The sequence below is a fragment of the Panthera onca genome, chromosome A1 (assembly GCF_046562875.1).
Source record: "Panthera onca isolate mPanOnc1 chromosome A1, mPanOnc1 haplotype 2, whole genome shotgun sequence".
Lineage (NCBI taxonomy): Eukaryota > Metazoa > Chordata > Mammalia > Carnivora > Felidae > Panthera > Panthera onca.
The window spans coordinates 221,284,635-221,299,850 of record NC_138339.1 but is presented as its reverse complement, the minus strand read 5'-3'; the positions used below and the strand labels follow the sequence as shown (position 1 = coordinate 221,299,850).

At 42.4% G+C, this 15,216-nt stretch overlaps 2 protein-coding genes across 7 annotated transcripts in view; one reads left to right on the top strand and one right to left on the bottom strand.

Moving 5' to 3' along the window:
* The window catches only part of ALG11 (ALG11 alpha-1,2-mannosyltransferase), a 47,827-nt gene extending 36,635 nt beyond the window's left edge, over positions 1–11,192 (bottom strand). For all 4 annotated transcript variants that reach the window (XR_013550403.2, XR_013550404.2, XR_013550402.2 and 1 more), the window contains exons 1-3: positions 11,023–11,192; positions 4,808–5,038; positions 215–1,146 (exon numbers count right to left, since the gene is read on the bottom strand). Coding sequence is in view for 1 of the 4 variants with exons in the window: in XM_078434048.2 (XP_078290174.1) it covers positions 215–1,146; positions 4,808–5,038; positions 11,023–11,066 (1,207 nt within the window). In the remaining 3 variants the exon portion in view is untranslated. The remainder of the gene's footprint in view (positions 1–214; positions 1,147–4,807; positions 5,039–11,022) is intronic.
* Positions 11,193–11,320: 128 nt separating this feature from the next.
* ATP7B (ATPase copper transporting beta) overlaps positions 11,321–15,216 on the top strand; it is a 78,428-nt gene continuing 74,532 nt past the window's right edge. Inside the window, exons 1-2 of one of the 3 annotated variants that reach the window (XM_078434002.2) lie at positions 11,448–11,687; positions 12,000–12,104. In XM_078434002.2, coding sequence (XP_078290128.2) covers positions 12,054–12,104 — 51 coding nt within the window. In that variant the 5' untranslated portion in view covers positions 11,448–11,687; positions 12,000–12,053. The other 2 variants (XM_078434006.2, XM_078434005.2) reach the window with 2 other exon arrangements.

Genomic DNA, 15,216 nt, shown 5'->3' with positions numbered 1-15,216 from the left:
GACTTATGCACGGTAAGCTGTCAATAAATATCAGCTATTATTATTGACTACATACTGTTATGTCCTGCGGGGTCTCAAATGAAAAAAGTTTACTTGGCAGACTGGGAGAGGAGAATTAGACCTGATGTGAACTTCTAGAGTATTATTATTTTATCAAGAGAACCCAAATGTACATCTCATGACACCAAACGAGTTGCTGAAAGGACAAACTCACCAATCCCAAAATGCTCGTTCCACATGGTGTGCAGACCAATTGTTGCTTCAGACAAGTAAGTCTTTAACTCATCAAATGGAATGTTTATTTTAAATTCCACATCTTCTTGAACTCCCAGATCCTCAGAAAGCTTTCTCAGTTGGTTTACCCTGAGCTCATCATCTTGGTTACGACACCCTCCAATGAGGACAAGTTTAAGGGAAGGAAGTGACCCAGCCATCTTCTTATTCAGCAATTTAGCAAAGGCTTTGATCTGCAAAGGATGATTCTTTTCAGGCCGGAACTGGCCAATGGAAACCAGCAAATGTCCTGGGGTTGTCTTTTTCTCATGTAAGGGAATGTCCAGAAAGGTCTGTACATCACAAGGTGGGTAAACAATATTAGTGCAATTCCCGACTTTCCACAGTGAGAGAATGTGGTTTAGTGTCCAAGAAGAATTGACCATCACTACATCACTGCAAGAACCCACAAGTCCATAAATAAAAGCAAATAAATAGTAATAGATGAGCTTTACTTTGCTGAGAAAAGGATTCCTGGTAATGAAGGCTGCGTTATTTAATCCGACATTTTGGTTCTTCACTACAGACAGCATATCCGTGCTGATCGTGGGATAATGAACGTAGCTGCCAATGCGACAACCACCTAGATACTTAAACAGAGGCAGTGTGAACGCGTATCCCATTGAATCGAGGTAAACGTCAGGAACACACTGCATTAGAGCTTCCCAGCCAAGAAAAATGGATCCTAGACTTTGGCCCAGCAGTGTGAAGTGAGGATAGAGCGAATCTTCCACAAGGTAGCGTTTCCTCAGGAAAACAAACTTCACTGGGTGAGTGAGCCTGATGTTAAATCTTCGGAAAGCACCTTCTAGTATCTGTTGACCACTGACGTTCACGTCACCAGTATACACAACATAAATTGCTTCAGGATACCTAAAACAGAATGCAGTAAAGATTTTCACTAGTTTAGGTTAAAATCGAGCAGAAAAGTTGGAGATAATTATTTTGTCACAATCATAAAGAAGGTTATTTCTATATTGAAAAAAAATGTTTTCCACTGTTTTTCCTTCATTGCACTTGGTCTACTGATCCCGAGTCCTCTGCTGTCCTGGGAGTTAAATGTTAGTCCTCCAAATGAGACTTCGAGTTCTTTGCTATTTTCTCTTCTGAGAGTTTTGCATAGAGCAGACATCAACAGAAATTGCTGACATTTCCGCTTTTATGAAATACACAGAAACTTTATTCTGACGATCTTTTCAGTATAAAATGGTAATATCAATAACGTACTCCTAAACAAGAGTTAAAACTTACTAAGTGTATCTTTAGACAGGATCATAGATGCTAAAGCGTTACTCTATTTTTATCTGAGAAATGCAATAAGATTCTAAAAGCTAGATCAGGTGCCTGCATCAAAATTAGATAGGGTATAATAATAATGGAAGTCTTTAAAAGTATATATTCTTATGACTATGCTTTTGGCATTTGCTCTGGTGTTTTTGGCTATTGAGTCATAAAACATTTCTTAAGTATCTAGTATGAGCTACTAGGTTCTGGGGATTCAGGGATTAGAGGGTCTTTACCCTCGAGGAGCTGAGTTCAGTGGGGAAAACAGATATATAAACAGAAAACTGCAAAACTGTGATATGTGTTGATAAAGACAGCCATGGGATGCTGTGCAGACCCAAAGGATGAGCATCTAATTGCACTTCCCCACAGGCAGAATGATCCTTAGACTGAGGTTTTTTTTTTTTTTTTTTTTTTTAACGTTTATTTATTTTTGAGAGACAGAGAGAGAGGGAGAGAGCTTGCACACATGAGCAGGGAGAGGGGCAAAGAGACCGAGAGAATCACAAGCAGGCTCCGCACTGTCAGTGCAGAGCCCGAAGCGGGGCTCAAACTCAAGAACCGTGAGATCATGACCTGAACTGAGATTAAGAGTCAGATGCTTAACCCACTGAGCCACTCAGGTGCCCCTGGAATGATCCTTATAAAACGTAAAAACGATTGTCATCTCCGGTTGCTTAAAGATGGCCACAGATTCTTTGACACTTATCAAGTGGTGGGATCTATGTCCCTTCCCCTGGAATGATGGGCTCTGTGACTGCTTTTACCAATAGACTATGTCAAAGGTGACATTTTGCCAGTTTCGAGAGCCAAGTTCTATGGGGATGGTAATTTCTGCTTTGCTCTAGAGAAGTCAGCTGTCACATAAGACATCCAACTATCCTGAGACTGCCATGTTGTGTGCAAGCCCAAGCGAGTCACGTAGAGAGGCTGCGGGCGACAGAGATGCCTGACCAGTGTTCCCCACCCTCACCCACTGTCGCTGTTGCAATCATCCCAGCCCAGGAAGCAGGTATGTTAGTGGAGAAGCCTTCAGATGACTCGGAGCCAGATGCCATCTAACTGCAGAAGCTTGGTATGCAGGATTTCAAACAGGGCCCATCAATCCCCAAACTGTGAAAAATAATGAGAAATTCTTGCTTTAGCCATTACGTTTTGGGGTGGCTTGTCATATAGCAACGGATAAGCAGAATATCATCTCTCTGTCTGAAACACTCATATAGTTTCCCACAGCACTTAGAATACCAGCTAGACTCCTCACTCTACTCACTCAAGCCCTGAGTAATCTGGACCCTGCCTCCGCTCTCTCATGTACCCACAGGGTCAGCCAAACTGGATTCCTTTCTCTGAACAAGACAGGCTCCTTCCAGTCTTAGGGGACTTGCAAGAGTTGTTCCCTCTGTTTTGAACTCTCTTTTCTCATCTTCACTGTGTTTTCCTGAGGCAGACGGTATGGCATGTGATTTACAACATGGGCTCTGTAATGCAGTTCCCTTATCTGTCAAATGAGGGTAACAGTAACAACCTTGTAAGGTTACTCTGAAGATTGAATGAGCTGACACGTGTAAAACACTTCAAACAATGCCTGGCACATAGTAAATGCTCAGTACACGTCAGCTGCTTTTGTCATTTAAACTTCAGAAGTATCACCTCCTTGGAGATTTTCCCTACTTACTCAGTCTAAAGTACGGAATCATTCCTGGGGCACCTGAGTGGCTCTGCCGGTTAGGCATCTGACTCTTGATTTCGGCTCAGATCATGATCTCATGGTCATGAGATCAAGCCCCAAGCTCTGCTCAGTGCAGAGCCTGCTTGGAATTCTCTTTCTCCCTCTCTCTGCCCCTTTCCCGTTCTCTCTCTCTCAAAATAAGTAAACACTAAAAAAATAAAGTATGGAGTCCTATTTTAATTTCTTGCGTAGCATCTCTCACCATTTGGTATTTTTCTTTTTAGATATTATTTTGTCTCCTCTCCACTAAAATCTAAGATCCATGATCTATTTTGTTCATCATTCAATCTCAACTCAACAGTGCCTGACACAGAGTAGGTCCCCAAGAAATATTTCTAGATCGAATGAAAAGTGTATTGTAGTTTATGCTGAGTCAGGAGAGGCTTGTAGAAATTAGCTGAGGAGAAAAAGGTCAGAAAAAAAAGGAACACCGTATGGAAAGGCAAGGAATCTATAGAGAGAGCCTGATGCTCCTAGTTCAGTGTGCTGAGCAAAGTATACATGAAGGAATGGGGAGGGATGAAAAATAAAATGTGGCAAGAACAAGATGAAAAAGTATCTTCTAAGTCCTACTGAGGATTTGGACTTCTTTCATTGCAGGTGACTTGGGAATAACAGAGTTTGCTGGGGACTACAGTAGAGCTATCACAAAACTTTACCACTGCCCTCAAGAGTGAGAGAATCCAGGTAGACAAGCTAATGCACAGAGTTAGGAGAAGGAAAGAGCAGTAGTGATTAGAGAAGGAGCAGGGAAGGCCTCAGAAAGGCGGGCAGTAAGCTGAGATCTAAGAACATGTTTTAGATCCAGGGAGTTATGGAAGATGGCAGAGGAAATACAAGGGTGGTGGCTGGAAGCCAGGATGAGCCGAGAAACAGAGATGTAGAGTGAAGGGAATTCTGTGTGAAGGCTCTGGAACTGGATGGAGGGCATGTGACAGGAAGTAGCGTAACCAGGGAAGAAGAATAGTTTCCTCCTATGATAAAACCACAAATGGAATTTGTACTTTACTGTGTTTATTCCTTCTACGTCTGGAGATGCAGGTGGAGAGAAGGAAGCCTAAAACATGAAATGACCGGGTAGTAGCATATTCTTTCGAACATGGTAATTTAAGACTAGCTGGTAATGATATCAACATTAAAATCAGATAGATGCTCTCACAGAGATTATCTCCTGTGTGCCACTATGGACTAAATGTATTCAGGCTTAAAGTGTTCCTCGGTATTACTTGATATATTTCTGTTTACTATTCAACTTCTCCACACGTTCTTCCAAGGTGACAGTTATCCCCGCTAAGTTTTGTCATTAAAGGGTGGATACTTTCCCTTTCCATTTCTTTATTATATCAACTAAAATTCAACAGGATCTTGTAAGGCAGGCTGGCACATAACAGAAGCGTTTCCTTATTGAAGAACAATTAATTCCTGGCCACGAGTAAGGTGAGAGAAAGGTAAATTTCTGGGCAATGATTTTTTTTTAAAGGTAATACGAGAGCAAATGACCTAAGAAAGATGCATACCTACTTTTTCTGCAGAGCCCTTAAGGCACACCACAAAACTCTTTCTCCTCCGCCGCCAGCATTGCAGTACGGATGAAAAAATGCAATCACCAGTTGATTTTTCCCATTTTTGCTAGTTGCTACTGACTCTTTCTTTCTTCGTACCAGCAGTCTGATTCCCCAGAGGATAATGAACAAACATATGCATAAAATTCCACATACTGTCAGGCCAGGGAGGAATAATGAATACAAAAACCTGAAACAAGAAGGAAAATATAAAAATCAACAGAATGCCCATTCAAAAGAAACAACAAATTAAAGTCTACTTTTACATATCCACTTTATGTATCAGTAGTAAAGACAGATTTTTATACCTGGGAGTCTGCTAACGAAATACTTTTTAATCAGCAGTAAAAATCAATGTTGAGCCACTTTTCTCCTAACAGTGTATGTGTTAGGGGACTAAAAACAGGGGCACCGGGGTGGCTCAGTCGGTTAAGCGGCCGGCTTCGTCTCAGGTCATGATCTCGTGGTCCGTGAGTTCGAGCCCCGCGTCGGGCTCTGTGCTGACAGCTCAGAGCCTGGAGCCTGTTTCAGATTCTGTGTCTCCCTCTCTCTGACCCTCCCCTGTTCATGCTCTGTCTCTCCCTGTCTCAAAAATAAGTAAATGTTAAAAAAAATTTAAAAAAAAAGGACTAAAAACTAAAATTTAATTATTAACCTAAACAAGACATGATCAGGAATGGCATCTGACCCTCAAAAATCACGACACAGAACCCGAGCAGTATGTCTTCTGAATGATCAATAATGAACATTTAATTAGTTAAAAGTTTGGTGAGGTAGCAAATCATTTTTATTCTTTCACTTCGCCTCAAATAGAACCATTTCTGGGGTGAGAGGAACTTAGATCTCTCCATTTCTATTACAAGTTCTGCATCTGATCTGTTTCTATGGCCCTAGAACACTGCCTTTCCTTATGTGCCTCTAAATGAGTTGCCATAAATGCTCTGACAACCTACTTCTACTCCATACTCACTCCCCCACTGACTGCTAAAAGGCTCTTACTGCCAGGCTGACTGAAGCTCTGCAAAGGCAAGGAAGGACCCAGGCTTCTTTACCACTGGATGCCAACGCCTAGCATAATGCCTGGCCCAGAGAAGGCATCCGTGTTTGTTGACTGCATACAAAATTCTTTACCTCTTCACACGTCTCCTAGATGATGTTAAAATAATTTTTCAAAGTGTGTTTTTCTGTTACCGTTGGGCAATACAGTTGGTATCTAGCTTCATATTTTTTATTATCCTGCCTACCCTTTATAAAGGATCCGAGGAGCTTGTAACACATAAAAACACTAAAATACTAAAACTTAAATAATGAAAACTCAGGGCCGGGGAGTTCAAGTATTTGGTGGAGAGCAGTGACAGGTGGGAGACATAGATATACAGACTCTAAGTTTGTACGTGGTAGTGAAAAGCAGGTTGGGCTCTGAAGGGCTTAATGATCCAAGCATGTATGGGGATATTTTGTGTACTTGCATAGTTTTCATTGTCCATAAGTAGAAGACATAAATTCTTCAGAGAAATAACTTTTTTTCTTAATTTTTAAAGTTTTATTTATTTTGAGAGAGAGAGACAGAGAGTAAGTGGGAGGGGCAGAGAGGGAGAGAGAGAATCCCAAGCACAGAGAGAAAATCTGACAGTGCAGAGCCTGACGTAGGGCTGGAACTTACGAACCATGAGATCATGACCTGAGCCAAAACAAGAGTTGGATGCTTAACCGACTGAGCCACCCAGGAGCCCCGGTAGAAATAAATATCTTATTTATATTTAGTTTGGAAACAAACTTCTCATGTGGGATTTCCTATTGTGAATAAGTGCACTATTTGAAGACGTATTTGACTTATTAGAATGATTGATCTCAGGATATCTTTAAACTCTTAAAAATTCCTGAAGACCCCATACAGCTTTTATTTCTATCAGGATTTCCCAAACTCGGCACTGCTGACATTTTATTTTTTTTTTTATTTTTTATTTTTTTTAATTTTTTTTTTCAACTTTTTTTTTATTTATTTTTGGGACAGAGAGAGACAGAGCATGAACCGGGGAGGGGCAGAGAGAGAGGGAGACACAGAATCGGAAACAGGCTCCAGGCTCCGAGCCATCAGCCCAGAGCCTGACGCGGGGCTCGAACTCACGGACCGCGAGATCGTGACCTGGCTGAAGTCGGACGCTTAACCGACTGCGCCACCCAGGCGCCCCACTGCTGACATTTTAGACCACAATAATTCTTTGTCTGCAGGGACTGTCTTATGCATTATAGGATGTTTAGCTGCATTCCTGGTCTCAACCCACTGGATGCCTATAGTGCCCTTCCAATCATGACCATAAGAATTATTTCGACATTGCTAAATGTCCTGCAGAAGTTAAAATCACCCCTTGTTGAGAAATACTCATTTTCGTTGATTATATCTACCAATATTTAGCATATCAGAAATGAAACTGAGGAATTTAATGAATTATTCTGACAATGACAAATCCATTACAAGTTAATATAAAACACATTTTTATTTAAAAAAAAAACCCTTTTTTCCAAACAAACAAAAAAGAAATTCAGTAAGAAGGGTATTACTGTTTTAGATATTTGCAGATCTCTTTAATGTCTGCCTTAACAAAAGATAGTGGCTTTTAATATCTGCTTCTGCATTCAATCTTCGTGATATGTTGTTTTACTTGAAGTATATGAAGGACAATCTAAGCTCACTCAGATATGTAGTAGGAAAAGGGAGTATGTTTAAATACCCTTTTCAGATGGTTACAGCATTTTTCTGTGATGTTATACCAAATTAGACAAGTGGTAATTTCTTAATTGTCAGGTACAACATGGAGTTTGAAAGCCAATCAATGCCTCTTCATACTGCGTTATACTGAAATCTTGTACTTTAAGTGGATCTTTTACCTAGACATGATTTTGTAATGTCATGACTTGATTATTTGGAAAATATTGGTTCATGACTCATGTAGACTTTCCAAATGTGGGCACATTTTTTCACTGTATAATATCCCCAAATCACATTTGTTAATATCACTACCCATCTCTTCAGGAAAATCTTTTAATTATTGGAAAGTGGTCAAGCTTTGAATGGCAGATACAGGTTCTCCAAAATTCTAATTTTCACTTGAAAGTTCAAACTTTATTATTAGCAATAAATTCTGTCACTTGTTTTCTTTGAACTGACAGGGTCACTTCATTCATTTTCAAATACCCAAGTCAGAAGAACCATACTTTGTCAGTCATTCTTTCAAGTAGAAACCACATCCCATAAAAAAGTGTCTAATTCAGCTTTCAACTTAGCAATCATGCAAGAACTTTTCCTTGAGATAACCATCATACTTCAGTATGAAAACATTATATGTATTAAAAAGATATGTATTCAACTCAAGGTTAATTAACAAAATTAATTTTTACTGTTTCATCAAGGACATTCTTAGTAAAACTGGCCTGAGCAAGTACACGGTGGTGAAAAACACAAGACTTCTCGTATACTTTGATGTCATTGCCTCGATTTGTAGTAAGTAGCAGTTTTATCCACTATTACTTTTGCACCACTGGTGCAAATGTAAACATAATGAGAAAGCAAATGTTAGCTTCAATTATTATAAAAATAGTTTTGATCTTGAAGAACTATTAAAAGGGTCTTGAGGACCTGTCAAGGTCTATGGACCATACTTTGAGAACTACTGAATTAAAGGATGAACAGGGTTTGACATAAGTGGTAAGATTTGTCAATTATTTAATGTTTGGAATATATCTGTTCATAAAAAGAATATTATACAGCTTTCCCAGGAAAAGTTAAAAGCCCATTTAATTTAAAATGAGGCTGATCCATAGAATCCAAGGATTTTTATGGCATTTCCTTCTAATGACTTAAGTGGGAAGATTCATGTGATAGGATTTTCAAACTGAACTATTTAACTTAAAATCAGAAAAAATAAATCCTACTAATAACTAAAGTTGAGCCAGTCCTTTATTGAGTCTCTTAGTTTCAAAGATACAGACTAAATTTATTAAACATCCTACAGTACTTGCACATCAAAACTATCCATTTTAGAATTTGTTTAAATCTAACTAAAAATAGGGGCGCCTGGGTGGCTCAGTTGGTTGAGCGTCCAACTTTGGCTCAGGTCATGATCTCATGGTTCACGAGTCTGAGCCCCACATAGAGCTCTGTGCTGACAACTCAGAGCCTGGAGCCTGCTTCAGATTCTGTGTTTCCCTCGCTCTCTGCCCTTCCTCAACTCGTGCTCTCTCTCACTCTCAAAAATAAACATTAAAGTATACAGTATACACACACACACACATACATTTGTATATACATATATACATATATATATATATATATATATATATATATATATATATATAAACTAAAAATATGTGCCATTAATGTTTACCACAGAAACCCAAGGCTTTAAAAGATAACTAATCAACAGTGACTCATTCATTCAACAAACATTTATTTAGCCATTGTAATGCGCAAAGCACAGAGTCAGGGATATTTCAAATGTCAGGGAAGAATAGGAAGCCTCTGAAAATAGACTTTCCTGTTCAAAATGTTTTAAATAATCATTATAGAAATTGGAGTAGAGGGGACAAAAATGAAGAAACAATACCTGAATTTTGGAGAGAATATGTATACACTGCAGGATGCTATCATGCTAATTACAAATTTCAACCTGAACAAAAATAGGTAGGTGTTAAAAGAACTGTGTAGATGGAATATAATAGGTCTTTTTTTTTTTTTTTTAAATAAATTTAGGGCAAGTCAGGTAAAAAACAGTAGTATTATGGGGCGCCTGGGTGGCTCAGTTGGTTAAGCGGCCGACTTCGGCTCAGGTCATGATCTCGCGGTCCGTGAGTTCGAGCCCCTCGTCGGGCTCTGTGCTGACAGCTCAGAGCCTGGAGCCTGTTTCAGATTCTGTGTCTCCCTCACTCTGACCCTCCCCCGTTCATGCTTTGTCTCTCTCTGTCTCAAAAATAAATAAACGTAAAAAAAAAAAATAAATTAAAAATAAAAAAAATAAAAAAAACAAAACAGTAGTATTACAACAATAAAAGTAGGGGAAAAAAAGTCTGGGGTTTTTTTTTTCACCAAAATGTTAACAGTAGTTATCTCCAGATGGTAGCACGCCTGGCCAGTTTTCTTTTTTGCTCCTCTATTTCCTAACTCTTCTATAAGAAACAATGTATTACCTATGTAATACAATTTTATATTACTCCTACATCAACCGGAAATAAAGTTCAATGGATGATCATGAACCAGATGATTCAACATAAACGTTTTATTTGTGAAAATAAAGAGAAATCTCACTGAAATGGAGTCAGGAGGCCAGAAGGGGGAACGCAGAAGAGCCCTATCACTCAAATGTCAATTTCATGAAGAACTGTCAATGACAGCATCCAACAGTAGAATCCTAAACACGACAGAATGGCCACTAACAGGCCCCAACAGGGAGAGATGTACGTCGCATTTCCTACAAGAGTACTCCTGCAACTCAGCCAATGAGAAACCCTCACTACTCTTGCTTTTCTCCAGCAGACTTTACTTCAACCCCCCACCCCTTCAACTTCCTCCTTCTCCATAAAACAACGGTCCTCTCGTTGGTAGAACTTGCCAGGTATGGTTTTGTCATAGCTTGTATATCCAGAAATGCAATTCTCTGCTACTCCCGAAAAAAACAAACAAAACCAACCAAACCATTTTTGCTGGTAAGATAGCTGTTTTATTTTCAAGGTTAACATATTTAAGTGACATATGTTAACAGCGACCATTTTGGTGAGTGAAAGAGGGGAAACTAAGACGTGACAAGAGCCAGTTTATTCTTTACCAAAAAGAGACACGATAGTTTGGAAAATGATCCATGGCTCCATTATAAAGGAAAACGAGAAATGAATATGGATAATTTATAACAGAATCGTTGGAGTGCGAACAAAAAAGAAAAAGGAAGGGAAACTGCACCCTTCAGCCAGAAGTGGGGCAGGCGAAGAAAACGCGGTTAACTGAGTCTTTAACCCAGTCAGCTTCAGTCTAATTAAAAGACTCCGAAGTGAGAATAGCGCTATCCTTGAGGCCTAGATTCGTGACTAGAAGATCCCCTTTCCCGCAAACTTCAGTTGCCCTGGGCGGACAAGAACCACCGCGAAACAGAAAACGCCTGCGAACCCACACCGCCAGCTCCTCACCTCAGTAACTCGCACAAGCACCAACCCCCTTTGGTGGTCGCCATCTTCCCTCGACCCCCGAACTCAGGAAGCGCTTCTCTGTTCCTCTTCTCTATTGGCTCCAGAGGAAGCGGGCGGTGTTCTCTCCGCCCCCATGGGGCAGGTTTCGCGTTTCAATTGGCTGCTGGTAGTAGCTTCCCACGGCCTTCCAGTCAATAGAATCTCCCGGGGAGGAGACAAGTTTTCGGCGTGGCGCACAAGGGTCCCGCCCCCCCAGCGGGCGGGGCCGTAGTGGGAGTAGGGCTGGAGTGGGCGTGGCCTGTGATGGACAGCCGGGCACCCGCCCTCGGCCCCCTCCCCCACTGGAAGCCCCCAGCCCGGGGCCCGCCGGCCGTTGAGACCAATGGGAGGCCCTTGCGCATCTCGGATCGATTTCCCAGGTGCGGAGTTCACTCCCGCGGCAGCTGCGGCATTTGGGACCCGTGACGCCCCGGAGCGAAGCGCGGAGCTGAGAGGCAGCTGTGCGGAGAGGACCCGAAGAAGGTGCCCGCCACGCCGCACCTCTCTGCCGGCGGTTGGCGAGCCCTGGGATCTGCATCTCCGGCTCGGCTCTGCGCCGCTCGCCCGCCCTCTTGTCCTTCACACGCCGGGGGCCTAAGACCGAGTCCGCAGCGTACCGGCCCGAGGTAGCGGAGACCTGGGAGGGAGGACCGGTCCCCGCCAGGGGCACGGGCAGGGCCGCCTCCGGGTGTGAATGAGGGTCCGAGGCCAACCCTCCGCCCTTGCGCTTATCCCCGCACCCCCCCCCCCCCCTCCAAGGGCCAGGGCGCCAGGGCGCGCAACTTTGAATTAGCCGGTGGGGCGAGGGCTGCTGATCCCCTGGTCTGAAATGCAGGAGACCTTTTCCAGACCCTTCCCCGGGTGAGAGAGCCGAACCGCAGAGATGCCACCCACAGCCCGCTCCCGGGGTTTTAACACCGCACTTCTCCACTAACCAGGTGACCTGTGGGCTCTGGGCGTATCACAGAAGAAATTGGTTCCTCCGGAGGAGGATGCTTGAGCAGGAGAGGCAGCTTACTGCTAGAGTAGGGGCCGCTTGGAAAGTAAGTTTCCCTACCCGAGCGCCGCGTGCTCACACCTACCTGGAGGACTTTCCACGCCCACCTGCCTGCCTTTCTCTGCGGCCTGGCTTGCTCGGGGAAGGCAGGGGGCTAGAGCCCTAGCTCCAGGAGAGCGCCCTTACAAATGCTATGCCTTTAACGGGTTTGCAGGAACAATTTAAAACCCAGCACTTTCCCACTCCTCTTTATGTCTGAAGCTGGATTTGTAAAGTGAGTGTTGAGTTGCTGTGTAAGAGCCCTAATTGCCCCAGGACGAGTAAATTAGTTACCCAGAGAAGTTATGAAGAGTGCGCGGGTCTCTTTTTATCCAGGTCCTGCAACTGTTTTTTTAAAGAACTGTTTTGAATTCATTTTAATTATACAAGTAACGCATTAATGTGGTGACTTAAAAATGCAAACAGCACAGAAACATTGAGCATGAAAAGCAGATCTGCTTCCTAATCCTTTTCTGTACATTTACATATGCCATCCTTTGTTCTGCAAACATTTATTGAACACTTACTGCATGTTTCAGGCATGGTACTGAAGAGCTGAAAATACAGTGGTTAAAAAATGTGTGTGTGTGTGTGTGTGTGTGTGTGTGTGTGTGTGTGTGTGTATCTCCAGATAAATCTTTAGGTTTTGTATGTATGTGGTTTTAAAATTTTTGTTTGTTTGTTGTAAATGAGATCACATAGTGTGTATTCTCCAACCTTTCTTTTCTTCCCCCCCCCCCCCAATAGAACTGTCTTTTGGAGATTGTTTGATATCAGTACATAAACATCTATCTTGTTGTTCAATTTAACCTCTATACAATATGGATGCATACCATAGTAAGTTTTATTTTTTCCCTGTGGGTGGACATTCTGTGTATTTCTAACTTTTTTTCCTCCCTTCACAAGCCATGCTGTAGAGGACATCCTCGTACATGATTTTTAATGCTGACACTTGAGTATTTCTTTAGGATGGACATGTAGGCCTGAATTGCTGGTCTACAGATTTCTAAAGTGAACTCAACAACATTATTTTGTGCCCTTTTGTAGCGAAATTTGTCTTAGGCTCTGGTGGTACAGAAATGAAAGGGAAGTGGATTAATGGATGGGTAGACAGAGGCTGGTCAATAGATGCCTCTAAGTGTGATGGCTCTGCATTTAATGGAGGTGCAAAGAACACATGGGGGAGGGTGGCTCAGACAGGGGCACACCTCTAACTCCCTACGGTGCCCCCACCTCTCTACCCATCAGAACAATCCTTATCATTCCAGATCAAGCTCAAGATGCTTCCTCCTTGAAACTTTGGTGACTGCTTCCCTGTGTTGACCTCAGCCTCTTCTGGATTTCTTAGAGAATAGTATTAGCTGATGTTACTGAGCCTACTACCTGCTAGGCACTGTACTAAGAACTTTATATTCTTTTATGTGCACTGTCTTATTTAATCCTCACAAAACCCTTTGATGTAGGTATTATTTTTTTGTTATCGCCTCTTATTTAACAGTTGTTGTTGTTTTTTTTTGTGAGGGTGGGGCATGAGTGAGTGAGGGGGTGAGAGAGAGAATCCCACATAGGCCCCACACTGTCAGCGCTTCACCCAAAGCGGGGCTCGAACTCATGAACAGTAGGATCATGACCTGAACCAAAGTCAGATGCTTAATTGACTAAACCACCCAGGTGCCCCTAACAATTTTTTTTTTTTTTTTTTTTTTTTTTTTTTTTAGTATTTACTCTGTGCCAGCCATTCTAGTTAGTTCTAGGCACTGGGGATCCAATTAAGACTAAGACCCTGCCCTCAAGGAATTTATGTCCTAGTGGGAGATGGCAGAAATTAAAAAGGGTAGACAAATAGTGTGATTTTTGGCACTGGTAAGTGTTGTGGAGTAAATAAATCCGAGTATGGGCATTAGGCAGGACATGGGAGGGGAGATACTATCTAGGGCAGGTCGTCAGGAAATTATCTCTGAGGAGGTTGTATGAGTAGAGACCTGAACGGTTCAGATTTGGGAGGAGCGTTCTAGGTTGAGGAACCAGAAGGTGTCAATGTCCTAAGTCCAGAGTGAGCCGAACAGGGGAGGAACAGTAAAAGAAAGCCAGAGTGGCTGGAACAGAGAGAAGGAGAGGAAGTAGTACAATACGAGGTCAGAATTCATCGTCTTTACAGGTGGGGGGACTGAGGCAGAGAGAGGTGAAGTCACTTCCTCAAGGTCCTACAACTAATAAGAGCTAGTAACAGGGAGATCTGGAATTGAGTCCTCGCCAGGCTGCTTTGACTTTCTTGGGTATATATTTTCTTTCAAACTTCCTTGACACCTGGTCATATGGTATGATTATTTAAACTTATCTGAATATAGCTTTTTTTTTTTTTTTTTTTTTTTTTTTTTTTTGATCAACTCTGTGCTTCTTGAAAGTAGGGACCAGGTTTGTATCTCTTAAAAAACATTCTCCAAGGGTGCCTGAGTGGCTCGGTCGGTTGAGTGTACGATTCTTGATTTCAGCCCAGGTCATGGTCCCAGGGATGGAGCCCTGTGTTGGGCCCCTTGCTCACTGTGGAGCCTGCTCAAGATTCTCTCTCTCTCACTCTGCTCCTCTCCCCTACTTACCTGTTCTTTCTCTATCTCAAGAGAAAAAAAATTCTCCGTAGCTATTATAATAGGTGCACCAGAGTTGTTCTTGAATGAATGAGTTCTAGCAAGATTTTTCCCTACCCCCACCCCCAACGCATTGTTTTCTCTCCGGAGGCCTGTCTGAGGCAGCAGTAACCCTGAAAGGGAGGTGGTCCATGAGCTGGGTCATTCAGCCTTCACTCTACAAACATGGAGTGCCTTCTGTTTCTCTGACGCTGGGCCAAAGCAGAATAGAAGTGCAGTAGTGGCACCAAGATGAATAGAGGTCAGCCCCTGTACTCTTGGGGCTGACAGTCATAGGTGCCAGAACAAAGACGTCTGTATACAGCATAGCACGCACAGGCAAGAGCGATTGGCCTTTCCTGGGAGGAAGGGATGCAAAAAGAACTTCAAGAAGAGGTATTTCATGACTGAGGTTTTGAAGGAGAAATGTGTCAGCTGGGCACTACAGAAGAATGAGAAGAGGGATGTCGCAGGTAGAGTCCGGCATGTGCAAAG